This window comes from Lampetra fluviatilis, chromosome 36, assembly GCF_964198595.1.
Source record: "Lampetra fluviatilis chromosome 36, kcLamFluv1.1, whole genome shotgun sequence".
NCBI classification, from domain to species: Eukaryota; Metazoa; Chordata; class Hyperoartia; order Petromyzontiformes; family Petromyzontidae; genus Lampetra; species Lampetra fluviatilis.
In genome coordinates, this window is record NC_136310.1 from 11,278,699 (window position 1) to 11,299,350 (window position 20,652).

The window sequence follows — 20,652 nt, forward strand, 5'->3', positions numbered from 1 at the left end:
GGGACCGCATCAAAACTGTTGTTCTGCAAACATCTGAAGATACCCTCGGATTCTCCACGAAAAAAAACAGAGATTGGTTCGATGAGAACAACTTAGAAGTCCAGGAGCTGCTGTCAAAGAAGAGATCAGCAGACCAGGCCCACCTGGCCCGACCATCCTGCCCGCACAAAAAGCAGCCTTCCGCCTGGAATGCAGCACCATCCAGCGCAAGCTTTGAGAGATTCAGAACGAGTGGTGGACCAACCTCGCAGTAAAAACTCAGGTTTGCGCTGATACTGGCGACTACAGGGGATTCTATGAAGCTCTAAAAGCGGTATATGGCCCCTCGTCGCCGGCAAAATCCTCGCAAGAGTACTGCTGAATAGACTGGTACCCGCAATAGCTGAAGATCACCTCCCAGAGACCCAGTGTGGCTTTAGAGCCAACCGGGAAACCACAGACATGGTGTTTGTCCTGAAGCAGATTCAGGAAAAGTGCCGGGAGCAAAACAAAGCGCTGTACGTCACCTTTGTGGACCTGACAAAAGCGTTTGACACCGTGAGCAGGCAGGGACTTTGGAAAATCCTGGACAAGCTAGGCTGCCCACCGAAGTTCCTCACCATGATCGTCCAGCTTCATGAAGACCAGCTTGGACAAGTCAGACATAGCAACAATCTCTCGCAGCCCTCCCCTATTGCAAACGGCGTGAAACAGGGCTGTGTTCTTGCTCCCACGCTGTTCACCATTTTGTTCAGCATGATGCTCCAGCAGGTCACAGAGGACCTCGACGACGCTGATGGCGTATACATCCGTTTTCGTCTCGACGGGAGCGTGTTCAACCTGAGGCGTTTGCAGGCCCACACAAAGACCATGGATCAACTGATCAGGGAGCTGCTGTTTGCTGACAATGCCGCCCTCCTTGCTCACACAGAGGCAGCTATGCAGCGAATTACGTCCTGTTTCGCGAAAACAGCTCAGATCTTCGGCCTTGAAGTCAGCCTGAGGAAGACTGAAGTTCTTCATCAGTCCGCACCCCATGAGGAGCACCATCCACCAAGCATCTTCATTGAACAAACAGAACTGAAAGCTGTCCACCAGTTCAGCTACTTGGGGTGCGTGATCTCGTCTGACGCCAAGATCGACAATAAAGTCGATAACAGGCTGGCCAAGGCAAACAGTGCATTTGGCAGACTATACAAACGTGTCTGGAACAACAGAAACCTTAAAAGAGCCACAAAGGTCAACGTCTACAAAGCTGTTGTGCTGACCACTCTCCTGTATGGCGCTGAGACCTGGGTCACGTACCGTCGTCACCTGAGTCTCCTCGAGCGTTTCCATCAGCGCTGCCTCTGCACAATCTTCAATATTCACTGGAGTGACTTCGTCGCCAACACTGACGTTCTCAAGTCAGCGAAGGTCATCAGCATCGAGGCCATGGTCCTCAAGACACAGCTTCGTTGGGCAGGGCACATCGCCAGGATGGAGAACCACCGCTTACCTAAGATTGTGCTGTATGGGGAACTGTCCTCTGGCCATCGCGACATAGGGGCACCACGAAAGCGATACAAAGACTCCCTGAAGAAGTCCCTCACTGCTTGCTGCATCGATCACCGTCAGTGGGCAACACAAGTAGCTGATCGCAACTCCTGGCGGCACACAGTCCACCAGGCCACCTCCTTCTTCGAAGATACCCGCAGGGCCCGTATGGAGGACAAAAGGAGAAGGAGGAAGAACCATGATCCCTCAGCACCCATCCCAGATGAGACCTATACTTGCAGCTGTTGTGGCAGGACCTGCTTGTCCCGCATAGGCCTCTTCAGCCACCAGCGTGCCTGCAGAAGACGTGGATGTCCTTCCTAGATCTTCGTTCGCGAAGCCAAGCCATGATGATGATGGGTGCGAGTGGTGAGTGTGATGCGTGAGTGGTGAGTGAGTGGTGTGTGGAATGTGTGAGTGGTGTGTGAGTGGTATGTGGGTGGTGTGTGAGTGGTATGTGAGTGGTGTGTGAGTGGTGTGTGTGGGATGTGTCCGTGATCTATGAGTGGTGTGTGAGTGGTGTGTGAGTGATGAGTGTGATGTGTTAGTGGGATGTGAGTGGGGTGCGAGTGGTGTGTGAGTGGTGTGTGAGTGGTGAGTTAGTGGTGTATGAGTGGTGAGTGAGTGGTGTGTGAGTGGTGTGTGAGTGGGATGTGTGTGTGGTTTGTGAGTGATGTGTGAGTGATGTGTGAGTGGGGTGTGAGTGGTGTGTGAGTGGTGTGTGAGTGGTGTGTGAGTGGTTAATGAGTGGTGAGTGGTGTGTGAGTGGGATGTGCGAGTGGTGTATGAGTGGTGTGTGAGGAGTGAGTGGTGTGTGAGTGGTGAGTTAGTGTGTGGTGTGAGTGGTGTGTGAGTGGTGTGTGAGTGGTTAGTGAGCGGTGAGTGAGCGGTGTATGGTGTGAGTGATGAGTGAGTGGAATGTGTGTGGTGTGTGAGTGGTGAGTGGTGTGTGAGTGGTGTGTGGGATGTGTGAGTGGTGTGTGAGTGGTGTGTGAATGGTGAGTGGTGTGTGAGTGGTGAGTGAGCGGTGTGTGTCATGTGTGAGTGGGATGTATGAGTGGTGTGTGAGTGTTGTGTGAGTGGTGTGTGTGTGTGTCACATAATGATTCTTGCCCGTGTGATTGTGTTGAGTGCTTGACAGCTGATTATTAGTGCACAGATAAATGCACATGTGCGTGTGTGTGTGATAATGGTATGCGTGTGCGTGTGTGTGAGTGGCGTGTATATTGTTGCATGCCAATGTGCGTTCGTGTTGTTAACACCTTTTATTTAAGCGCCAATGAACCGTTAACTAAAACCGGTTTTAAACCGGCTACCTGTTTTTTGTCGAACCGTACATACATTTCCTAGAAATAAATTAATTAATTATAAATAAATCTTACCCTCCCCCCGACACACGCAGAGCAGCTGACTGGAGCTGTCGTGGGGTTAACACGCCACGGCCACGACGGACATCCAGTGGGTCGCCCAGCACGGCGAGTCGATCTTCCGGCGTGGAAGCTTAAAGAATGCGTACATGCATTCTTCTACCCACCCACTCATCCACCCACTCACCCACTCACTCACCCATCCACCCACTCAACCACCCACTCAACCACTCACTCACTCACCCACTCACTCACCCACTCACCCACTCACTCACTCACCCACTCACCCACTCACCCACCCATTCACTCACCCACTCACTCACTCACCCACCCACTCACTCACCCACCCACTCACTCACCCACCCATTCACCCATCCACTCACCCACCCACTCACTCACCCACCCACTCACTCACCCACTCATTCACCCATCCACTCATTCACCCATCCACTCACTCACCCACTCACTCACCCACCCACTCACCCACTCACCCACCCACTCACCCCTCCTCGGCGCCACCTGGCCGATGTCTAAAATATCGGCAGCGAGGAGAGACAAAGGTGGCCGGGCGTGGTGCTGGAACGGACCACTGCAGAGAGCCGTGCGCTCAGCCGGCCTAATTTAATAGGCGCTTGCTAACAGCACGTGCAGCCCGGCCGTCTGGCTGTACGGGCAGGTATCTTTACACGCTTGTGTATGTATGAGAGTGTTATGATTGGATTTATTCATGAGCATGCACATCTATGTACAGTAAACACGAGAGAGTGTATATATATGTGTGTGTGTCAGTGTGTCTGTGTGGAATTGTTTGTGTACCTGCTGTGTATGTATGAGTGTCCCCATGTGTCTTTGTGTGTGCACGAGTATGTAAGTGTATCTGTAGAGGAGCGGTGGCGCAGTGGTTAGCGCACCGCACTGCAAACCCGCGCAACCCCGAGTTCGATACCCGACGCTCACGCTCAGCGTCGCCGACGGAATTATCTCAACCGGTCCCTGGGCCTCCCCGTAGGTTCGACTCGGCACCTGGGTGGGGAGGGGAGACAAAGGCGGCCGGGCGTGGTGCTGGCCACCGTCACACTCTCGGCGTGCCATCCAGCCGGCTTTCATAGGCGCTGCTGCTACTCTCTAACAGCGCTTGCCCCAACAGTCTGTGAAGGCGACACGGGAGGCGGGGGGTGATCTTTGTCTGTATCTGTGTGTTCATGTGTGTACGTGTTCATGTGTGTGTGTGTTCATGTGTATGTGTGCTCATGTGTAGGTGTGTTCATGTGTATGTGTGTGTTCAAGTGTTTACGTGGTCATGTGTGTGTGTTCAAGTGTGTGTGTGTTCATGTGTATGTGTGTTCATGTGTAGGTGTGTTCGTGTGTGTGTGTGTGTTCGTGTGTGTGTGTTCATATGTGTGTTCATGTGTGTGTGTTCGTGCGTGTGTTCGTGTGTGTGTTCATGTGTATGTGTGTGTTCATGTGTATGTGTGTGTTCATGTGTGTGTTCATGTGGGTGGGTGTGTTCATGTGTATGTGTGTTCATGTGTGTGTACAAACACGTGTATGTGTGTTCATGTGTATGTGTGTTCACGTGTGTGTACAAACACGTGTGTGTGCCTGTGAACCCATCCCTTTGTCCGATCCCTCTCCCTCATCCCTCATTAACGCGCGCGCTCCCTTGCTTCATTAAACCACCGAGCTATTTTAATGAGCGATGCCCATTGAAGGGGTCCGGTGGAGGAGGGGGGGGCAGTGGAAGAGGGGGGGGTGACGGGAAGGGGGGATGGGGTTGAGCAGTCTTGGCTGCCTGTGCATGCCACAATTCACCAAGTCGGATCGCGCCGTTAATTTCATTCAGTTACCACTTTTTCCATACAGGTTTCAAGCCCGGATACAAATTATATCTGGCCTCTATATATATGCTGTGAAGAAGGATGATTGCCTGAAACGTCACATATTATATATTGATTTGTGTTTGTTTCTACGGCCACAGTATTGTTATTAAGAACTGTGATTATATTTTTGTTTATATTCATAAATACAATTGTGCTCGTTTTAGCACTGCCCACGCAGCTGCAGAATCACCAAATGATTTGTAATAATGTTACGGTCAAACCCAGACAGGTGGCAACCCCAATGGGTGTACGAGTGGGTGAGTGGATGAGTGAGTGGTTAAGTGAGTGAGTTAATGAGTGACTTGGCAAATTAATGAATGGGTGAGTAGATTGATGGGTGAGTTACTGAGTGAATTGGCAAATTAATGAATGACTGGATGGGTGAGCGAGTGGGTGAGTTTGTGAGTGACTGGGCAAATTAATTAATGCGTGGGTGGGTGAGTTACTGAGTGACTGGGCAAATGAGTGAATGAGTGCGTGGGTGAGTGGGTGGGTGTGTGAGTTACTGGACAGATGAAAGAATGAGTGGGTGCGTGATCGTGTGTGAGTGTGTGAAGAAGTGGAAGGGTGGCGACCTTTTCTATTGTAGATCAAACTCGTTCTCAGTCAACGCTCGGTCCGTCATTACGACGGTGAAGTAAACTCCAACAAAGTTCAACACAACTCAGCGCCACTTGGCGCCCAGACCCCGGCAACAAGCCGGATGCCGGATCGTCCCGGCTCCACGAGGACGGGTGGCAACCCTCCCTCTCAGTGACATGACACAATCATAGCCGGCGAGACGTTAATGGGTAGTTGAATTTATGGTCTCGGTGGCGCATTTAGCCCAATGAAACATTCTACCGAGATGCCGACGAATATTAACTTCGTGCGATAGTGTAATTAGGCGAAGGAGCTAAATGCCAGTACTAAAATAAAAGACTAAACCCGTTTTTTTTTCTTTTACCGGGTAAGGTCCGCTGACCTACGATGCAGCTCTATTGCAGAAGCCACTTTGACCACAAATGATAGCTCAACGAAGTGGCTTATCACGTGGAAATGTACAGCAGTAGCCACATACTCTCAACGCGTTCTTCAAAAATGTGGAGGGGAAAAACTGGAGGACCCGGAGAAAACTCCGCACAACCACGGAGAGAGAGACACGCAAACTTCAAATGTACAGCAGGCGTCAGGGTCGGGATCGAACCCACAACCTCCTGTATATCCAGGCGAGGTAGTTAACATCTCCTAGCCACCGTGATGATGGTGACAAGAGAGAGAGAAAGAGACGCAAACTTCAAATATACAGCAGGCGTCAGGGTCGGGATCGAACCCATAACCTCCGATGTACGAGGCGAGGTAGTTAACATCTCCTAGCCACCGTGGCGCCCGTACATCACCTTTCCAGTGAGTGATATCAACTATTTTGACACACGTGATTTGGTGGCGCTGCTGCTGTTGCGTTGGCAGTGGTGCAAAACCAGTCAACAACAACCACAACCAACTCATGCACAAAGCAGGAAGATGCCCACTGTGCCAAGCAATGCGACTTCACAGTTCTTATCCCAAATATACAATCTTTTTTTCACAAGTAGCAGATTTTTTTTAAACCCTTGAAATAAAATGTGTGCGTGTGTATGTTTGTGTAACATGCGACGTTCAGGCGACGTTTCGGGCAATGACCCTGCTTCAGAGCATATCACATATCGACAGCACATGCATGTGTTATGAAAAAGGGCCGTTGCCCGAACATTGCCTATTATATAATTGTTCTATTTTTAAGAAGAAGAATCTCCTGTATAACCTCAGCAAATTGTTGGGGCAAGTGCTGTTAGAGAGCACCTGGATGGCAGTGCTGATGTTTACTGCACACCGCACCAAGTACTTATTTGAGGCTGAGTCGACCTAGGGGATGGATCGTCACCGGTGTTGGCAGTGAGCGGGAATCGAACTCGGATCGCTGGGTTCGTAGCGCAACATAGTGCTATCGCTCCCCAGTAACACAAAGACAAATAACCCCCGTATAACCTTCACAGACTGTCGGTGCAAGTGCTGTTAGCAAGCAGCACCTATGAAGGCCGGCACGGGGCACGGCACACGGGCGGGTGAGTGGCCATCAGCAGGCCTGACCGCCTTTGTCTCCCTGGTGGCGATGCTTTACACACCACATCAGATACTCATTTGAGGCCTAGTCGACCTAGAGGTGGGCCTAGGACCGGTTCAGATCATCGTCATGATCCCAAGTAAGAAAATTCAAGACACAAGTCACAGAAAATTCGTGCGATTGTGGCCATGTAACCCAAACTATAAAACCAATGTCGTGAACCCAGAGACACACAGAGACTCAGATAGATGGAGACGCGTAGAGACGGAGAGATACAGAGACCCATAGAGGCCCAAAGAGATATATAGACTAGTACAGATACAAATAGACCCATTGAGATAGTAGAGAATCAGAGAGATAGATAGTCATGGAGATAGATGACCCGCAGAGGCACACTGATATACAAAGAGAGACAGAACCATCAATATTAATGCATAGCAGTGCGTCCGTAGCCATGCAACCCAAACTATGAAACATCGAGTAAATAGAAAGCCACATAAAGACACAGAGAAATGCATATCGACTCATAGAGATGCATTAAAAACAAGCCACAGTGGAGCGACTTTGGCGCTGCAACCCACACTATAGATCGTATAAACTAAACTAAAACCATATATATATTTTTTATTTTATCAGGTAAGACCCACTGAGTTATTTAGCTCTTTTTAAGAAGCGACCTGGCCATGTGATAAGCCACAATGAAGTGGCTTATCACGTGGAAATGTAAAGCAGAAAAATTGTCTAAACGCGTGCTTCTAAATGTGGAGGGAAAACCCGGAGGACCCGGAGAAAAATCCACGCAGCCATGGGGAGGGAGACACCGCAAACTCCAAATATACAGCAGCAGGTGTCAGGGTCGGGATCGAACGCACGACCTCCTGTATACCGGGCGAGGTAGTTAACATATCCTAGCCACCGCGAGGCCTTTAAACCCACTGTGGTAGTCTGCGCTGCTTGAACTGAGGAGGAACAGCGATACGACACAAAGTCTCTCTCGTCGTGGCCAGCAGCAGTAGCAGCAGGAGCAGCAGTAGCAGCAGGAACAGCAGTAGCAGCAGGAACAGCAGTAGCAGCAGGAACAGCAGTAGCAGCAGGAACAGCAGTAGCAGCAGGAACAGCAGTAGCAGCAGGAACAGCAGTAGCAGCAGGAACAGCAGTAGCAGCAGGAACAGCAGTAGCAGCAGGAACAGCAGTAGCAGCAGGAACAGCAGTAGCAGCAGGAACAGCAGTAGCAGCAGGAACAGCAGTAGCAGCAGGAACAGCAGTAGCAGCAGGAACAGCAGTAGCAGCAGGAACAGCAGTAGCAGCAGGAACAGCAGTAGCAGCAGGAACAGCAGTAGCAGCAGGAACAGCAGTAGCAGCAGGAACAGCAGTAGCAGCAGGAACAGCAGTAGCAGCAGGAACAGCAGTAGCAGCAGGAACAGCAGTAGCAGCAGGAACAGCAGTAGCAGCAGGAACAGCAGTAGCAGCAGGAACAGCAGTAGCAGCAGTAGCAGCAGGAACAGCAGACCCCGACATTTGGAATTTATCTCCCCAGCCACAGGGCCCATCACACGCAAGAGCGGAATTGTCATTTGCAGGCGATGTTCTTTTTGCATTGGGATGTCTTGGCCCAATACCAGTGACATTGCATGGTTTGGTTTTCAGCTAAAGGGGGGTGGGGGGGAAAACCAGGAACCTTTGTAGCCTTGAACAGACTGTTGCGGCAAACGCTGTTTGCGAGCGCCAATTAAGGCCGGTAGGGCACACAGGGCGGTGTGGTGGCCAGCGACACGCGCGGCCGCCTTTGTCTCCCCGTGTCCTTTCGACACCGCACCGGGTAATCATCTAAGCCCGAGTCAGGCGAGAGGACTCTGACCGGCCCAGATATTCGCCACCGATTGTGGTGGCCGTGAGCGGGAATGGAATTCTTGCGCCCCGCAGGTTTCACAGCGCAGTGCGCTAACAACTGCGCCACCGCTCACGAAGACGACAACAACAGCAGCCGCCGAGTGCCTGTGCCAGACTAGGTGCACGAAGACTCACTCAGTTTAACACGTAGACTTTCGCGACCAATATCATCCATAACACAGGTTTTCTTGGGTTAGATCGCGGAAATAAACGTGTCGTTAAACCCGCCACCACCCGACACAACCAATTAGTAAGGTGTGTCACGTAAATAGAACAGGCCGAATTCGTCATTAGTACAGTACACCGGTTGTGTATTGGAGAGCAAATCCACAACATTTCCAATCTGAGTTCGACGTTTCGGCAGTAATCGCAACGGGCATCATCAGGCGGGCAGCCAGACTCACCTCCACCGGGTGCTCGGCCGATTGCGAGCGCCAGGACCAACCACGTGACCAGCGCGGACCCCCCCATGGCCCCTCCCCCCACCCTCACACCTGCACAAAGCCACGCCCCTTCCCACCGGTCCACCAATCACATGGCTTCCCCAGAATCCCCCCCCCCTCGCCGCCCCCCCACCAGACCGGTGATCCCCCGGTGTCGGCTCACGGAGACTCAACCGTGGCGCCCGCTGGAGTTCGTCTCCAGGCTGATGATGACGATGATGACGATGATGATGACGATGATGTAGAGCGCCCCCCCCCCCGCGCGAAGTCTCGAGCGCCAAAGTCCGCCCGTCCCGGCTGGGATTCGAACTTGTTCGCCCCCTTTGCCGCGTTGTTTTGGGTCGGCGGCTCTTCAGCGCAGTCGCTCAACGGGTGCCGCAAAACACTCGCGGGTGCCGTCTGCGCGGTCGCGCGGAGGAGAACGACGCCTCCCCCGGGTGTCGCCTTCAAGAGACGATTGTGGCGGGCAAGGGCCGTTGTTAGCGATCGCCTATTTTTGGCCTCCAGGAACGGAGGTGGGGTGGTGGGGGGGTCGATGTGGTGTGGGCAGCACCACGGCAGTCCTCTCTCGAGTGTTGATGTTTTATTTGAGGCCTGAGTCGACCAGAAGCGAGGTCCAGGACCGGCTCAGATATCCGCCACTGATGTTGGTCTCGTGAGCGAGAATCGAACTCGGGATCACGAACTCCACTTGCAGTTGGTGAAGCACATAGTCACATCGTCACTTTAAGATGTTTTCTTGTTCTTGTTTTTTGTTTGTTGCGGTTGCACCCGATTCAAGAGCCGAATGGCTCACAGGGCTACTGAAGTTGGAGGGAGGGAGCGAGGCTCGGGATCGGCTTCGGGTGTCACTCGCCACAGATGTCATCCGTGGGCCCAGGGAATCGAACTCGTAACGCAGTGCCCTAACCACTGCGCCACCGCTCCCCCCGCCCCACGCTCCCTTATACACTTACACCCGTAAATTAACTCGTGCGCTCACGCATGTAATCACATTCCACGTTATCCACTCGCCATCTATTCACTCACTTAGCCACCAATTCACCTACAAGCCCTTGTTTTACTCACTCGTAAACCCGCCGACTCACTCACATGAAGTCATCCGCTAACACGCACTCACTCCTCACACTCACTCAAACATGAATTCACTCACTCAATAATTAACTGACTCACTAATTCACTCGCTCAAACACAAATTTACTCAATCACTAATTCACTCGCTCAATAATAAAATCACTCACTAATTAACTCGCTCAAACACGAATTTACTCAATCACTAATTCACCCCTCAATAATAAACTCCCTCATTAATTCACTGGCTCGCCAATTCACTCACTCAAACACAAATTTACTCAAGCACTAATTCACTCACTCAATAATAAACTCACTCACTAATTAACTCTGACTAATTAACTCACTCAAACACGAATTTACTCCCACACTAAATTCAATTGCGAGCTCACTCGTCAATTCACTCGCTCACTCAAACACCAAATCGCTCACTAAATTCACCCACACCGCTCACAGTCTCAGACATTAATCTATTCACTCGTTCGCTAATTCACTCACTTCTTGACGCGAATTCACTCTGGAGACGAAGTCACTCACTCGGTCACGATTTTGTCTCTCTCACCCATTCACTAATTCACTCACTTCAGACGCAAATTCACTCACTTGGCCCCACACACCAGCGAGTGGTACATTCCGCGCCGTCCAATTCTATGGCTTTGTTGTTGTTGTTTGTTGTAGGATTCCGCGTTGATGTCTTCACTCCGGCTCAAAAATTATTTCGGCGGGTTTGATGGCTTCTAACCGGTTTTTCAAGGATTTCGGTTTTTCCAGTTCTGAAAATCCGTTGCAGTGGTCAGCCCCTGATGGCTCGCTTCAGGTCTTCAAGTGCTCGAACCGGTTTTTTTCCCCGAACCGGTTTTGATGGCCGTGATATCCCGGTTGAAATATCCGGCTTTGAACTTTCCGGTTCGGGATGTATTAATACGATATTTGATGGCTTTAATCCAGGTTCCCCCCCCCCCCGCTATCTTCCTCGATAGCTTTGATGACGTTTCGAACGATGCGGCTTGAACGCTCCGGCTTGGGCAGTCCAGTTTAAACGATCCGATTTTTAACAATCCGGTTTTCGATAATCCCGCCGCGTATGCCGAGAAAAATAAACCCTCCACACAAAAAATAGATCCGGCTATATTTGGCACAGGTTGAGTATCTTCTGATCCGGTTTACTGTCGCCCAGATTGAATATTTCCCCTAACCGGTTGTAGAGTCGATTGATCCCGGAGATTGTCTGCGCGGTCCAGCACGTTGATGATTGATGACGGTGGGGGGTTTTCTTTTTTTTTAATTCAGGATCAGATTTTTTTATTGATCGGCTTCGGCTTGATCGGAGACGATGTTTCTCTAATCCGATTCGAAGGATCGAATATGCTTTTGGAAGTTCCAAACCCGGTTTAGAGCGAGAGAGATGTCAAAAAAGAAACCGAAGATGCGGGGTGGATCGAGTTGACTGGATTGGATGGTCTGGCCTTGAAGGGCTCCGATCCGGTCCGCGTGTTGTTCTGTTCTGTTTGAGAGAGCCTGCTCACAACATCCTGGAACCGTTGATCCCGAATTTGAAGTGCCACAAATCCAGTTCCCACGATCCCGCTAGAGTGATCCAATCCGACTGGGGCTGAGGCGCCAGGTTTTCAGGATCGCTGAGCCCACTCCACTCCAACGGAATCTGAGGTTGAAATCGCGCGCTGATGAGAATGGTGATGACTGTCGTGGTGATGAAAGTGACTCGTGATGAGGATAAATGATGATAGTGATTACGATGATGATAACTGGAGAGATGATGATGATGATGATAGCGATGATGGTGACTCAGGGTGATAATTGACGTTCGTGGAAGGTAAATGTGGAAATCATGCTGTTGTAACGACAGTCTATTATGATTATTGTAACGACAGTCTATTATGATGATTGTAACGACATTATATTATGGTGATTGTAACGGCAGTCCGTTACGATGATTGTAACTGCAGTATATTACGATGATTGTAACTGCAGTATATTATGAATGATTACAACTACAGGCTATGATGATGATTGCAACTACCGTCTATGACCGCAACCAGGGTGGTGAGTGATGATGATTACAACATTAAGCGTGCAGCCCGCAGTACAGAAAGCAGCAGCAGCAGCACCACCAGTGTTTAAATGAGGCTCATGGAGCAGACGAGCAGGAAGACTCGCGCACGCTCTCTCTCCCCCCATTCTCCCCCTCTCTCCCCCATTCTCCCTCTCTCTCCCCCATTCTCCCTCTCTCTCCCCCATTCTCCCTCTCTCTCCCCCATTCTCCCTCTCTCCCCCCCCATCTCACTCTCTCTCCCCCCATCTCCCTCTCTCCCCCCATTCTCCCTCTCTCTCCCCCCATTCTCCCTCTCTCTCCCCCCATTCTCCCTCTCTCTCCCCCCATTCTCCCTCTCCCCCCATTCTCCCTCTCCCCCATTCTCCCTCTCTCTCCCCCCATTCTCCCTCTCTCTCCCCCCATTCTCACTCTCTCTCCCCCATTCTCCCTCTCTCTCCCCCCATTCTCCCTCTCTCTCCCCCCATTCTCCCTCTCTCTCCCCCCATTCTCACTCTCTCTCCCCCCATTCTCCCTCTCTCTCCCCCCATTCTCCCTCTCTCTCCCCCCATTCTCCCTCTCCCCCCATTCTCCCTCTCTCTCCCCCATTCTCCCTCTCTCTCCCCCCATTCTCCCTCTCTCTCTTTTTTTTACGATCAGTGGAAACAAGAAGATGCTCGGTGTATTCGGCACTTTGTTTCGGTCATCATTTCGTAAATTTTTTTTTTTTTTTTTTTTTTTTTTTTTTAAACTGGGCTTTATGTAGCCCTCGCTCGCTCTTTTGCTCACTCTCTCGCTCGCTCTCTCGCTCTCTCTCTCACTCGCTCTCTCTCTCGCTCGTTCTGTCGCTCATTCTTTCGTTCACTCTCTCGTTATGTACGCCGCCCCCCTCGCAGTCCGACGGCCTCTGACGGGTAGCTCATAACAGCATGCAGAGCTCCCCGTCATCTGCCACGGAGCACACGGCCTCCTCCATCGCCCACTGCTCCATGAAGGCCGGCACGGCGTGGGTCAACCGTGCATGGCGGAACTCCAGCCACACCCTGGCTCCGACCAGAGCGCGGAAGATGCCCAGGCTGCTGGCCGGACGTTTCCCCTCCAGGGCCACTTTCCTCGCCCTGTAAATGGCGAGCTTGGCGTAGCCGACGAGCACGTTGACCAGCCCCTGAAGATGTTGGGATCCGTCGCCCTTTCGGTATCCAAAGATGAGGACCGTCGGGGAGAAGTGGAGGCTGAACTTTAGTAGGATGTTTGTCAGGACCTTGAACAGCGAGTCTAGGCTCTTGCACTCCACGTATTGGTGCGCCACCGTCTCCACTTTACCGCAGAACCGGCACTCCGGGGGCGTGTCGGTGAAGCGCGCCAGGGAGGCGTTGGTGGTGACGGTGCCGTGGGCGATGCTCCAGCTGAGGTCGCCGATGCGGTTGTACGTCGGGCTGGAGTAGAGTTGCCTCCAGCGAGGCCTCTCCGGAGAGATGCAGGGCAGGGCTTTCCTCCAGGCATGGTCCTTGTGGCTCCTCAGGGTGTCCTGTTGGTGAAACCGGACCATGTAGGAGTAGAGCACCTTCCTCTTGACATTTGCGAAGGCCACCTCTGGTAGGTCTTCCAGCCGGCACAGGTTGTGATCCGCCTTCGCTTGTCGGCATTGGCGCTGCAGCGGCACGACGGAGAGCTCCGGTGGAGGGGGACCGAGAGGGGCCTCGTCGTCCCCAACGCCGATGGGGGGCGTTCTCCCCGCTGCCGCTGAGAAGGCTTCCTTGGCTTCGGCCAGGATCCGGGCAGCCACCCGGAGCGATTGCAGCCCTGTCTTTGTGGCCATGTCTGCTGGTCCGAGCCACCGGCCCCGTGTTCCAGGCTCCACCAGATCTCCCATCCTGGTGAGCCGCGCGTTGGTGAGGCGCCTCTCCATGCCGGGGGTGGCGGTGGTGGACGGCAGCTTTGTCTGCGGGTTCCTGAGGATCGGTTCGAAGACCAGATCCTCGGCCGATCGCGGCCGGTTCAGCCTCCTGACGGCGAGGGTGCTCCACGTCTGCAGGACGCTCCTGTAGAAAGGTGGCAGTTGTCCCAGTGGGAGGCCCTGCAGGTCCATATAGAATAGTTGTTTGGAGCACTGCAGACCCCCCAGCTGTTTGAGTAGGAAGGAGGCCGTGACGCTCCAGGCTGGTGCAGGGGTGGTGGTGTGCAGGAACTTTTGTGCGGCCTGCAGTCGGAAGGTGGCCAGCTGACTCCGCACGCACACCAGCCCGTGACCGCCCTCGTCCAGTGGCAGGGCCAGGACCCCAGCCGCGACCCGGTGTCCTCTGCCCGACCAGAAGAAGTCGAGGACTCGCTTCTGAAGCGCGTTGACGAGGCTCATGGGGGGGTGCAGGGAGAAGAGTCGGTGCCACAGCATGGACGTCACCAGCTGGTTCACCACCAACGTCTTTGTCCTGAAGGTGAGGAACTTGCACAGGCGACTCCAGGTGCCCAGCCGCTCCTTCACCTTCTCCTCCAGCTCGACCCAGTTCCTTTGCGGTGGTTCCTCCTCTGGTCCCAGGAACACCCCCAGGTGGTGCAGCGATGTTGTGCTCCAATTGATGGTTTTTGCCTTCTCCGGACACTCGGTCATGTCCCACGCTCCAACCAGCAGGCCGCTGCACTTTTGCCAGTTCATTTTGGATGAGGAGGCCTTCGAAAAGACCTCCTGACACTCGTGCAGCAGGGCGACATCATCCAGGGAACGAAGGATGAGGAGGATGTCATCGGCGTATGCCGTCAGGACCAAACTGACGCTTGGTTCCCTGAGCACCAGGCCGCTGAGTCTCCGCCTTATGAGACTCAGGAAAGGCTCTAATGCCAGTGCATAAAGTTGGCCCGACAATGGGCATCCCTGTCTCACTCCTCGCTCGAATTTGACGGGGGCAGTGAGGGTGCCGTTGATCTTGATCATGCACTCTGCCTTGGTGTAGAGTAGGCGGATCGTTCGGACAAACCCATCTCCAAAACCAAAGGTCTTGAGGGTTCCCAGCAGGTATTTGTGGTCCACTCTGTCAAAAGCCTTTTCCTGGTCAAGGGCCAGAAACGCGATTGGGATGCCCAACCTCCGGGACATCGCGATGAGGTCTCTGACCAGGAAGATGCCGTCGTGGATGGTTCGTCCGGGGATGGTGTAGGACTGGTCCCTGTTTACGACTTGTGCAATCACCCCTTTCAGTCGCAGGGAGAGAGCCTTCGTCAATATTTTGTAGTCGGTGTTCAGGAGGGACACCGGACGCCAGTTTTGTAGGTGCCTCAGGTCTCCGTTCTTGGGAAGCAGAGTGAGCACCGCCCTCCTCCAAGACTGAGGCATCACCCCGGTGACAGAGGCTTCCTCCAGCACCTCTCTGTAGTCCTCCCGTAGGGATGGCCAAAAAGCGGCGTAAAACTCCCCTGTTAGCCCGTCTAACCCTGGGGATTTATTTGGGGCCAGTCCTCCTACAGCTGCGTCAAGGTCATTCCTGGTGAGCTTTTGCTCCAGCAGCTCTTTCCCGTCTTCCTCCAGGGTGGGTAGACCGCTCCATGCCTCCGCCTGGGCCACTCCCGATGTTTCTTCAGGGGAGAACAGGCTGCCGTAGAAGTCTCTGATGATGGTCGACTTCTGCTGGAGTTCGTGCGCCAGGACACCGTCACCATCAAAGAGGCACTCCATGTATTTGCGTCTCCCGTTCTGCCTCCCAAGGGAGTAGAAAAACGGGGATCCCGTGTCGAGGTCGGTGATGAGCTTCACCCGGGATCGCACAAACGCTCCCCTCGTCTGCTCCTCCTGTAGGCCTTTGAGACGCTCCCTAATCTCCTCGTATTCTCGAAGAAGAGCAGGGTCACTGTCCTCGGCGAGGCGACTCTCCAAATCGAGGACCCGGGCTTCCATGTCTGTGATGTCCGCGTTCTTCAGTCTGGTGCTCCCCCAGGTGTATTGTTGGCACAACAGCCTGGTGTGCACTTTGCCCATATCCCACCATTGGGCCAGAGAGTCGAACTGCGTTTTGGTTTTTCTCCACTCTTCCCAGAAGTCCTCGAACATCTCTATGAAGGTGCCATCCCCCAGCAGCGAGTTGTTAAAATGCCAGTGGGACGCACCCTCGCGGGCTCTCTCCAGCTTGACACGGAGCACGATGAGGTTGTGGTCCGTGAAGGGTGCCGCCCTGATGTCAGACGTTATGGCGCACGTCACAAAGTTCTTAGAGATGTAAAATCTGTCGAGCCTGGACTGTGTCACCGAGCCATCGCGCCTCGTCCTCGTGTACGTGAACTGGCGTTGGCCTGGGTGATGTATGCGCCACACGTCCACCAAGGCGGCGTCCTCCAGTAGTCCCTGCATCTCCTTCTTCGGCCCAACTCCCCCCTGCTGCCTTCCCGAACGATCCAGGGCGCCGATTGTGCAGTTGTGGTCGCCACCCACAATCACGCACTCGTCGTCCGGGATCCCAGCCAGGTGCCTCCTCAGGAGGTGCAGGAACGGGATCTTCTCCTTGTTGTTGACCGGCGCGTACACGTTCAGTAGGTGGGTGGTAACATCGCCCACCCTGACCGTTACCGCGAGCAGCCTTCCCTTCACCACTTCGGTCTGGGTGATGAGTTCGGGATGAAACCCTTTAGCGAACAGGGTCGCGACTCCACAGGAGGTGTTGTCAAGGTGGCTGTAGAAGGAGTCCCCTCCCCACTCCTTCGTCCAGTCATCTTCGTCCTCGACCGTGAGATGCGTCTCCTGAATGAAGAAGACAGAGGCAGCGTGTTTCCTCGCAAGAGACATTGCGGAAAACCTCCGCACTGCCTCCCTGCAGCCGTTCACGTTTAGGGAGGCGATGTACATAGGCATTGGTTTTTACTTGCCTCCACGTCCTCCCACTTAATAATTTGTTTGCGGAAATATCTCAGCCTTGCCCTCTCCTTGCCCCGGGACTTGAGTCCCTGATTGGCGAGGACTCTGTCGGCTTGAGTCACAGAGGCTTTTAATGCCTTGCTGTCCTTCCATCGAACCATGGCAATGTCCGCTCTGTCCTTCCTCACGTTGGTGTCGTCAAGGAATTTGCAGAGATCTTCCAAGGAGACCAGGCAAGTCTGAGAGTCAAGGAATGTAGACCCCTGGCTGCTCTCGCTCCCCACACTGAGGCAGTCGTCCCGATCTGAGTCGATTTCCTCGGCGTCCGTCTCTGCTGGAAGAGCTGCAGCCCCTGGGCTGGCGCATGGCCCAGCGGCATCCTCTCCCCCAGTGTCGTGGACGACTTGGGATGTCTCCTGCTCAGGCTCTTCGGGTGGATGGCCCCGGGGTGTCTCTTCCACTGGTTTTGGGTCAGCAGTGGGACGGGGACCTTCCTCGTCATTCCCATCCATTTCATCCTCGGCAAGTGTGCTTGATGACTTTCCACCGACTTCCTCCTCTTGGTCGAGGGCTGAGCCAATAGGATCTGTCATCGTTTCATGCATAGCTGGTGGGGAGTGAGTCTCTATCACCGCAGTAGACAGGTCAATTTCCGTGGCGATGTCGCCTTCATCGTCCACGCTCTCCTGCTGTGGAGACCCGTCCCCAGACACACGCTGCTTCTTCCTCTTGACGAGTTTCTTCCTCGCCACCCGCGCGTCACTCGGCGTGGCGTCCGGGATGGCGAAAACCATGTCGTCAGCGTCTGGCAGCTGTTCTGCTTCCTCCCCCGGTGTGGGAGGTTTCACCGCTTCTTCCGGTTCTAGGTCTGGGAGGGGTTCCTCCTCTGAATGAGACCCTTGCGATCCGGTTTCTTCTGTATTTTTCCTCTTGCGATTAGTCCCTTGAGGTGGCGATGTTGGGGCCACTACCTCAGGTGTAGGAGGCTGCGTGGCTGGCGGGTCCGGTGTGGGCTGTTGGGGGCCTTGTTGCAGTGGGGGCTCTTGCTGCTTTCCCCCCTTTGCTGTGCCTCCCTCCTCCCCACTCTTTCCTCCGACCCTTGGCGTCGTCGGTTTAGGGCAATCCCTTCGGAAGTGCCCCTCTTCTTTGCAAAGATTGCATTTGATGCAATCCTTGGCATAAAACAGTCTATGGGCAATGCCTGCATAGACAATCACAAACGATCCCTCCTCGTGTTGTCCGGGAGTCAGTAGGACTTGCACCTGCCTCCTGAAAGATAAGACGTGTTTCAGGGCGGGGTCTCTGCACCCCAGCGGCAGGGCACGTACTGGCGACACGACCGTGCCCAGCTTGGACACGTGCTCCAGCATGTCCTTGTCGGGGATGTAGGGCGGCACGTTGGAAACGACGATTCGTGCCGCCACCGAAACGATGGGTTCCAGTTGGACGTACACTCCCCGCACAGTTATCCCCTTTTCGACGGCCGCATCGGCCACCTTCTTCGTTGTCAGGAAGAAGACGGCTTTCCCGCTGAGCTTCGCGGCGTGGGCGACGGTGCCTGGCGGGACGATGGCGGCCAGGGCAACGACGTACTCCTCGATCGTGACGGAGCTCGATGCGTAGCAGCGGATGCCGTTCTCGCGCGGCGGAAATGTTCGCTGCGCGCTTGGGGGGGTTGGCCTTGGAGCAGAGGCCCGAGTGGGGGGCCTCGTGGCTCCGGGCAGATTGGCAGCTGCGGCCTGTGCGTAGGTGGCCATTTAGTTCCTCCTACCCTCAAACGCTGCCTGACTGTGGTGTAGCGCTTCTATATAGAGCTCCCTTCGAGAGTGTAAACTGAGGATCAAGAAGTAATCCTCGTTGAAGAAAATAAAGAAAGTTAGAAAAAGGAATAAATTAAGTTATTTAATAAATTATATGTATTTTTTATTTATTGAATAAATTAACCTATAGAGAAAAAAAGAATGTACAAATAAATAATAAATGGAGATCGAATTCTAAATTTACGTCATAAATAAATAAATATTCTGCACCAGCGTGTAAGGAGCCCAATAGTTAATCATTAACCATTAGGCTGCTTAATCCGCAAAGTCAACAATAGTGTTCAAATTATTGTGTGGCTCTAACTCGGTGCTTTAACGGCAAATGCTCACACAAGAAACAAGTTAAAACAAATCTTAAATAGTTTGAGAATCGCAAACTGAGATTAACAGCATAAGCAGAAGAATACCGGAACTATAAGCAAAGTATAAAAAGCCTGTTAAAGTATGAAAACGATGCTTGAATAAACTATGGGTTTGACCACCGCGCCTTAGAAACAACAGCGTGTTTCAGAAGGCTGTGCCTCACCCCGAGTTGTTACGCTTCAGAAAGTAAAGAAAAATAGAAAACCACACAAATATGACTACTTGTGTGTGCAAGAGGCAGAATACTTACTCTTACTGAGTAAAATCTGTAAAGAAATGAAGCAGTTAGAAGCGGGTTTTTAAGAAATATGATAGGAAAATCAGGAGCTCAAACGAAGCGCGACCTCTCTCTCCCTCCCTCTCTCTCCCTCTCCCCCATTCTCCCCCTCTCTCCCCCCATTCTCCCTCTCTCTCCCCCCATTCTCCCTCTCTCTCCCCCCATTCTCACTCTCTCTCCCCCCATTCTCCCTCTCTCTCCCCCCATTCTCCCTCTCTCTCCCCCCATTCTCCCTCTCCCCCCATTCTCCCTCTCTCTCCCCCCATTCTCCCTCTCTCTCCCCCCATTCTCACTCTCTCTCCCCCATTCTCCCTCTCTCTCCCCCCATTCTCCCTCTCTCTCCCCCCATTCTCCCTCTCTCTCCCCCCATTCTCACTCTCTCTCCCCCCATTCTCCCTCTCTCTCCCCCCATTCTCCCTCTCTCTCCCCCCATTCTCCCTCTCCCCCCATTCTCCCTCTCTCTCCCCCATTCTCCTTCTCTCTCCCCCCATTCTCCCTCTCTCTCCCCCCATTCTCCCTCTCCCCCCAGTCTCCCTCTCTCTCCCCCATTCTCCCTCTCTCTCCCCCCATTCTCACTCTCTCTCCCCCATTCTTTCCCTCTCTCCCCCCATTCTCCCTCTCTCTCCCCCCATTCTCCCTCTCTCTCCCCCCATTCTCACTCTCTCTCCCCCCATTCTCCCTCTCTCTCCCCCCATTCTCCCTCTCTCTCCCCCCATTCTCCCTCTCCCCCCATTCTCCCTCTCTCTCCCCCCATTCTCCCTCTCTCTCCCCCCATTCTCACTCTCTCTCCCCCATTCTCCCTCTCTCTCCCCCCATTTTCCCTCTCTCTCCCCCCATTCTCCCTCTCTCTCCCCCCATTCTCACTCTCTCTCCCCCCATTCTCCCTCTCTCTCCCCCCATTCTCCCTCCCTCTCCCCCCATTCTCCCTCTCTCTCCCCCATTCTCCCTCTCTCTCCCCCCATTCTCCCTCTCTCTCCCCCCATTCTCACTCTCTCTCCCCCATTCTCCCCCTCTCTCCCCCCATTCTCCCTCTCTCTCCCCCCATTCTCCCTCTCT

The 20,652-nt window shown here is 53.3% G+C and overlaps 1 protein-coding gene across 2 annotated transcripts in view; it reads right to left on the minus strand.

Moving 5' to 3' along the window:
- The window catches only part of IGSF21 (immunoglobin superfamily member 21), a 112,525-nt gene extending 103,277 nt beyond the window's left edge, over window positions 1–9,248 (minus strand). For both annotated transcript variants that reach the window (XM_078873383.1, XM_078873384.1), the window contains exon 1: window positions 9,140–9,248. In XM_078873383.1, coding sequence (XP_078729509.1) covers window positions 9,140–9,206 — 67 coding nt within the window. In that variant the 5' untranslated portion in view covers window positions 9,207–9,248. The remainder of the gene's footprint in view (window positions 1–9,139) is intronic.
- Between the last annotated feature and the right edge of the window lie 11,404 nt (window positions 9,249–20,652).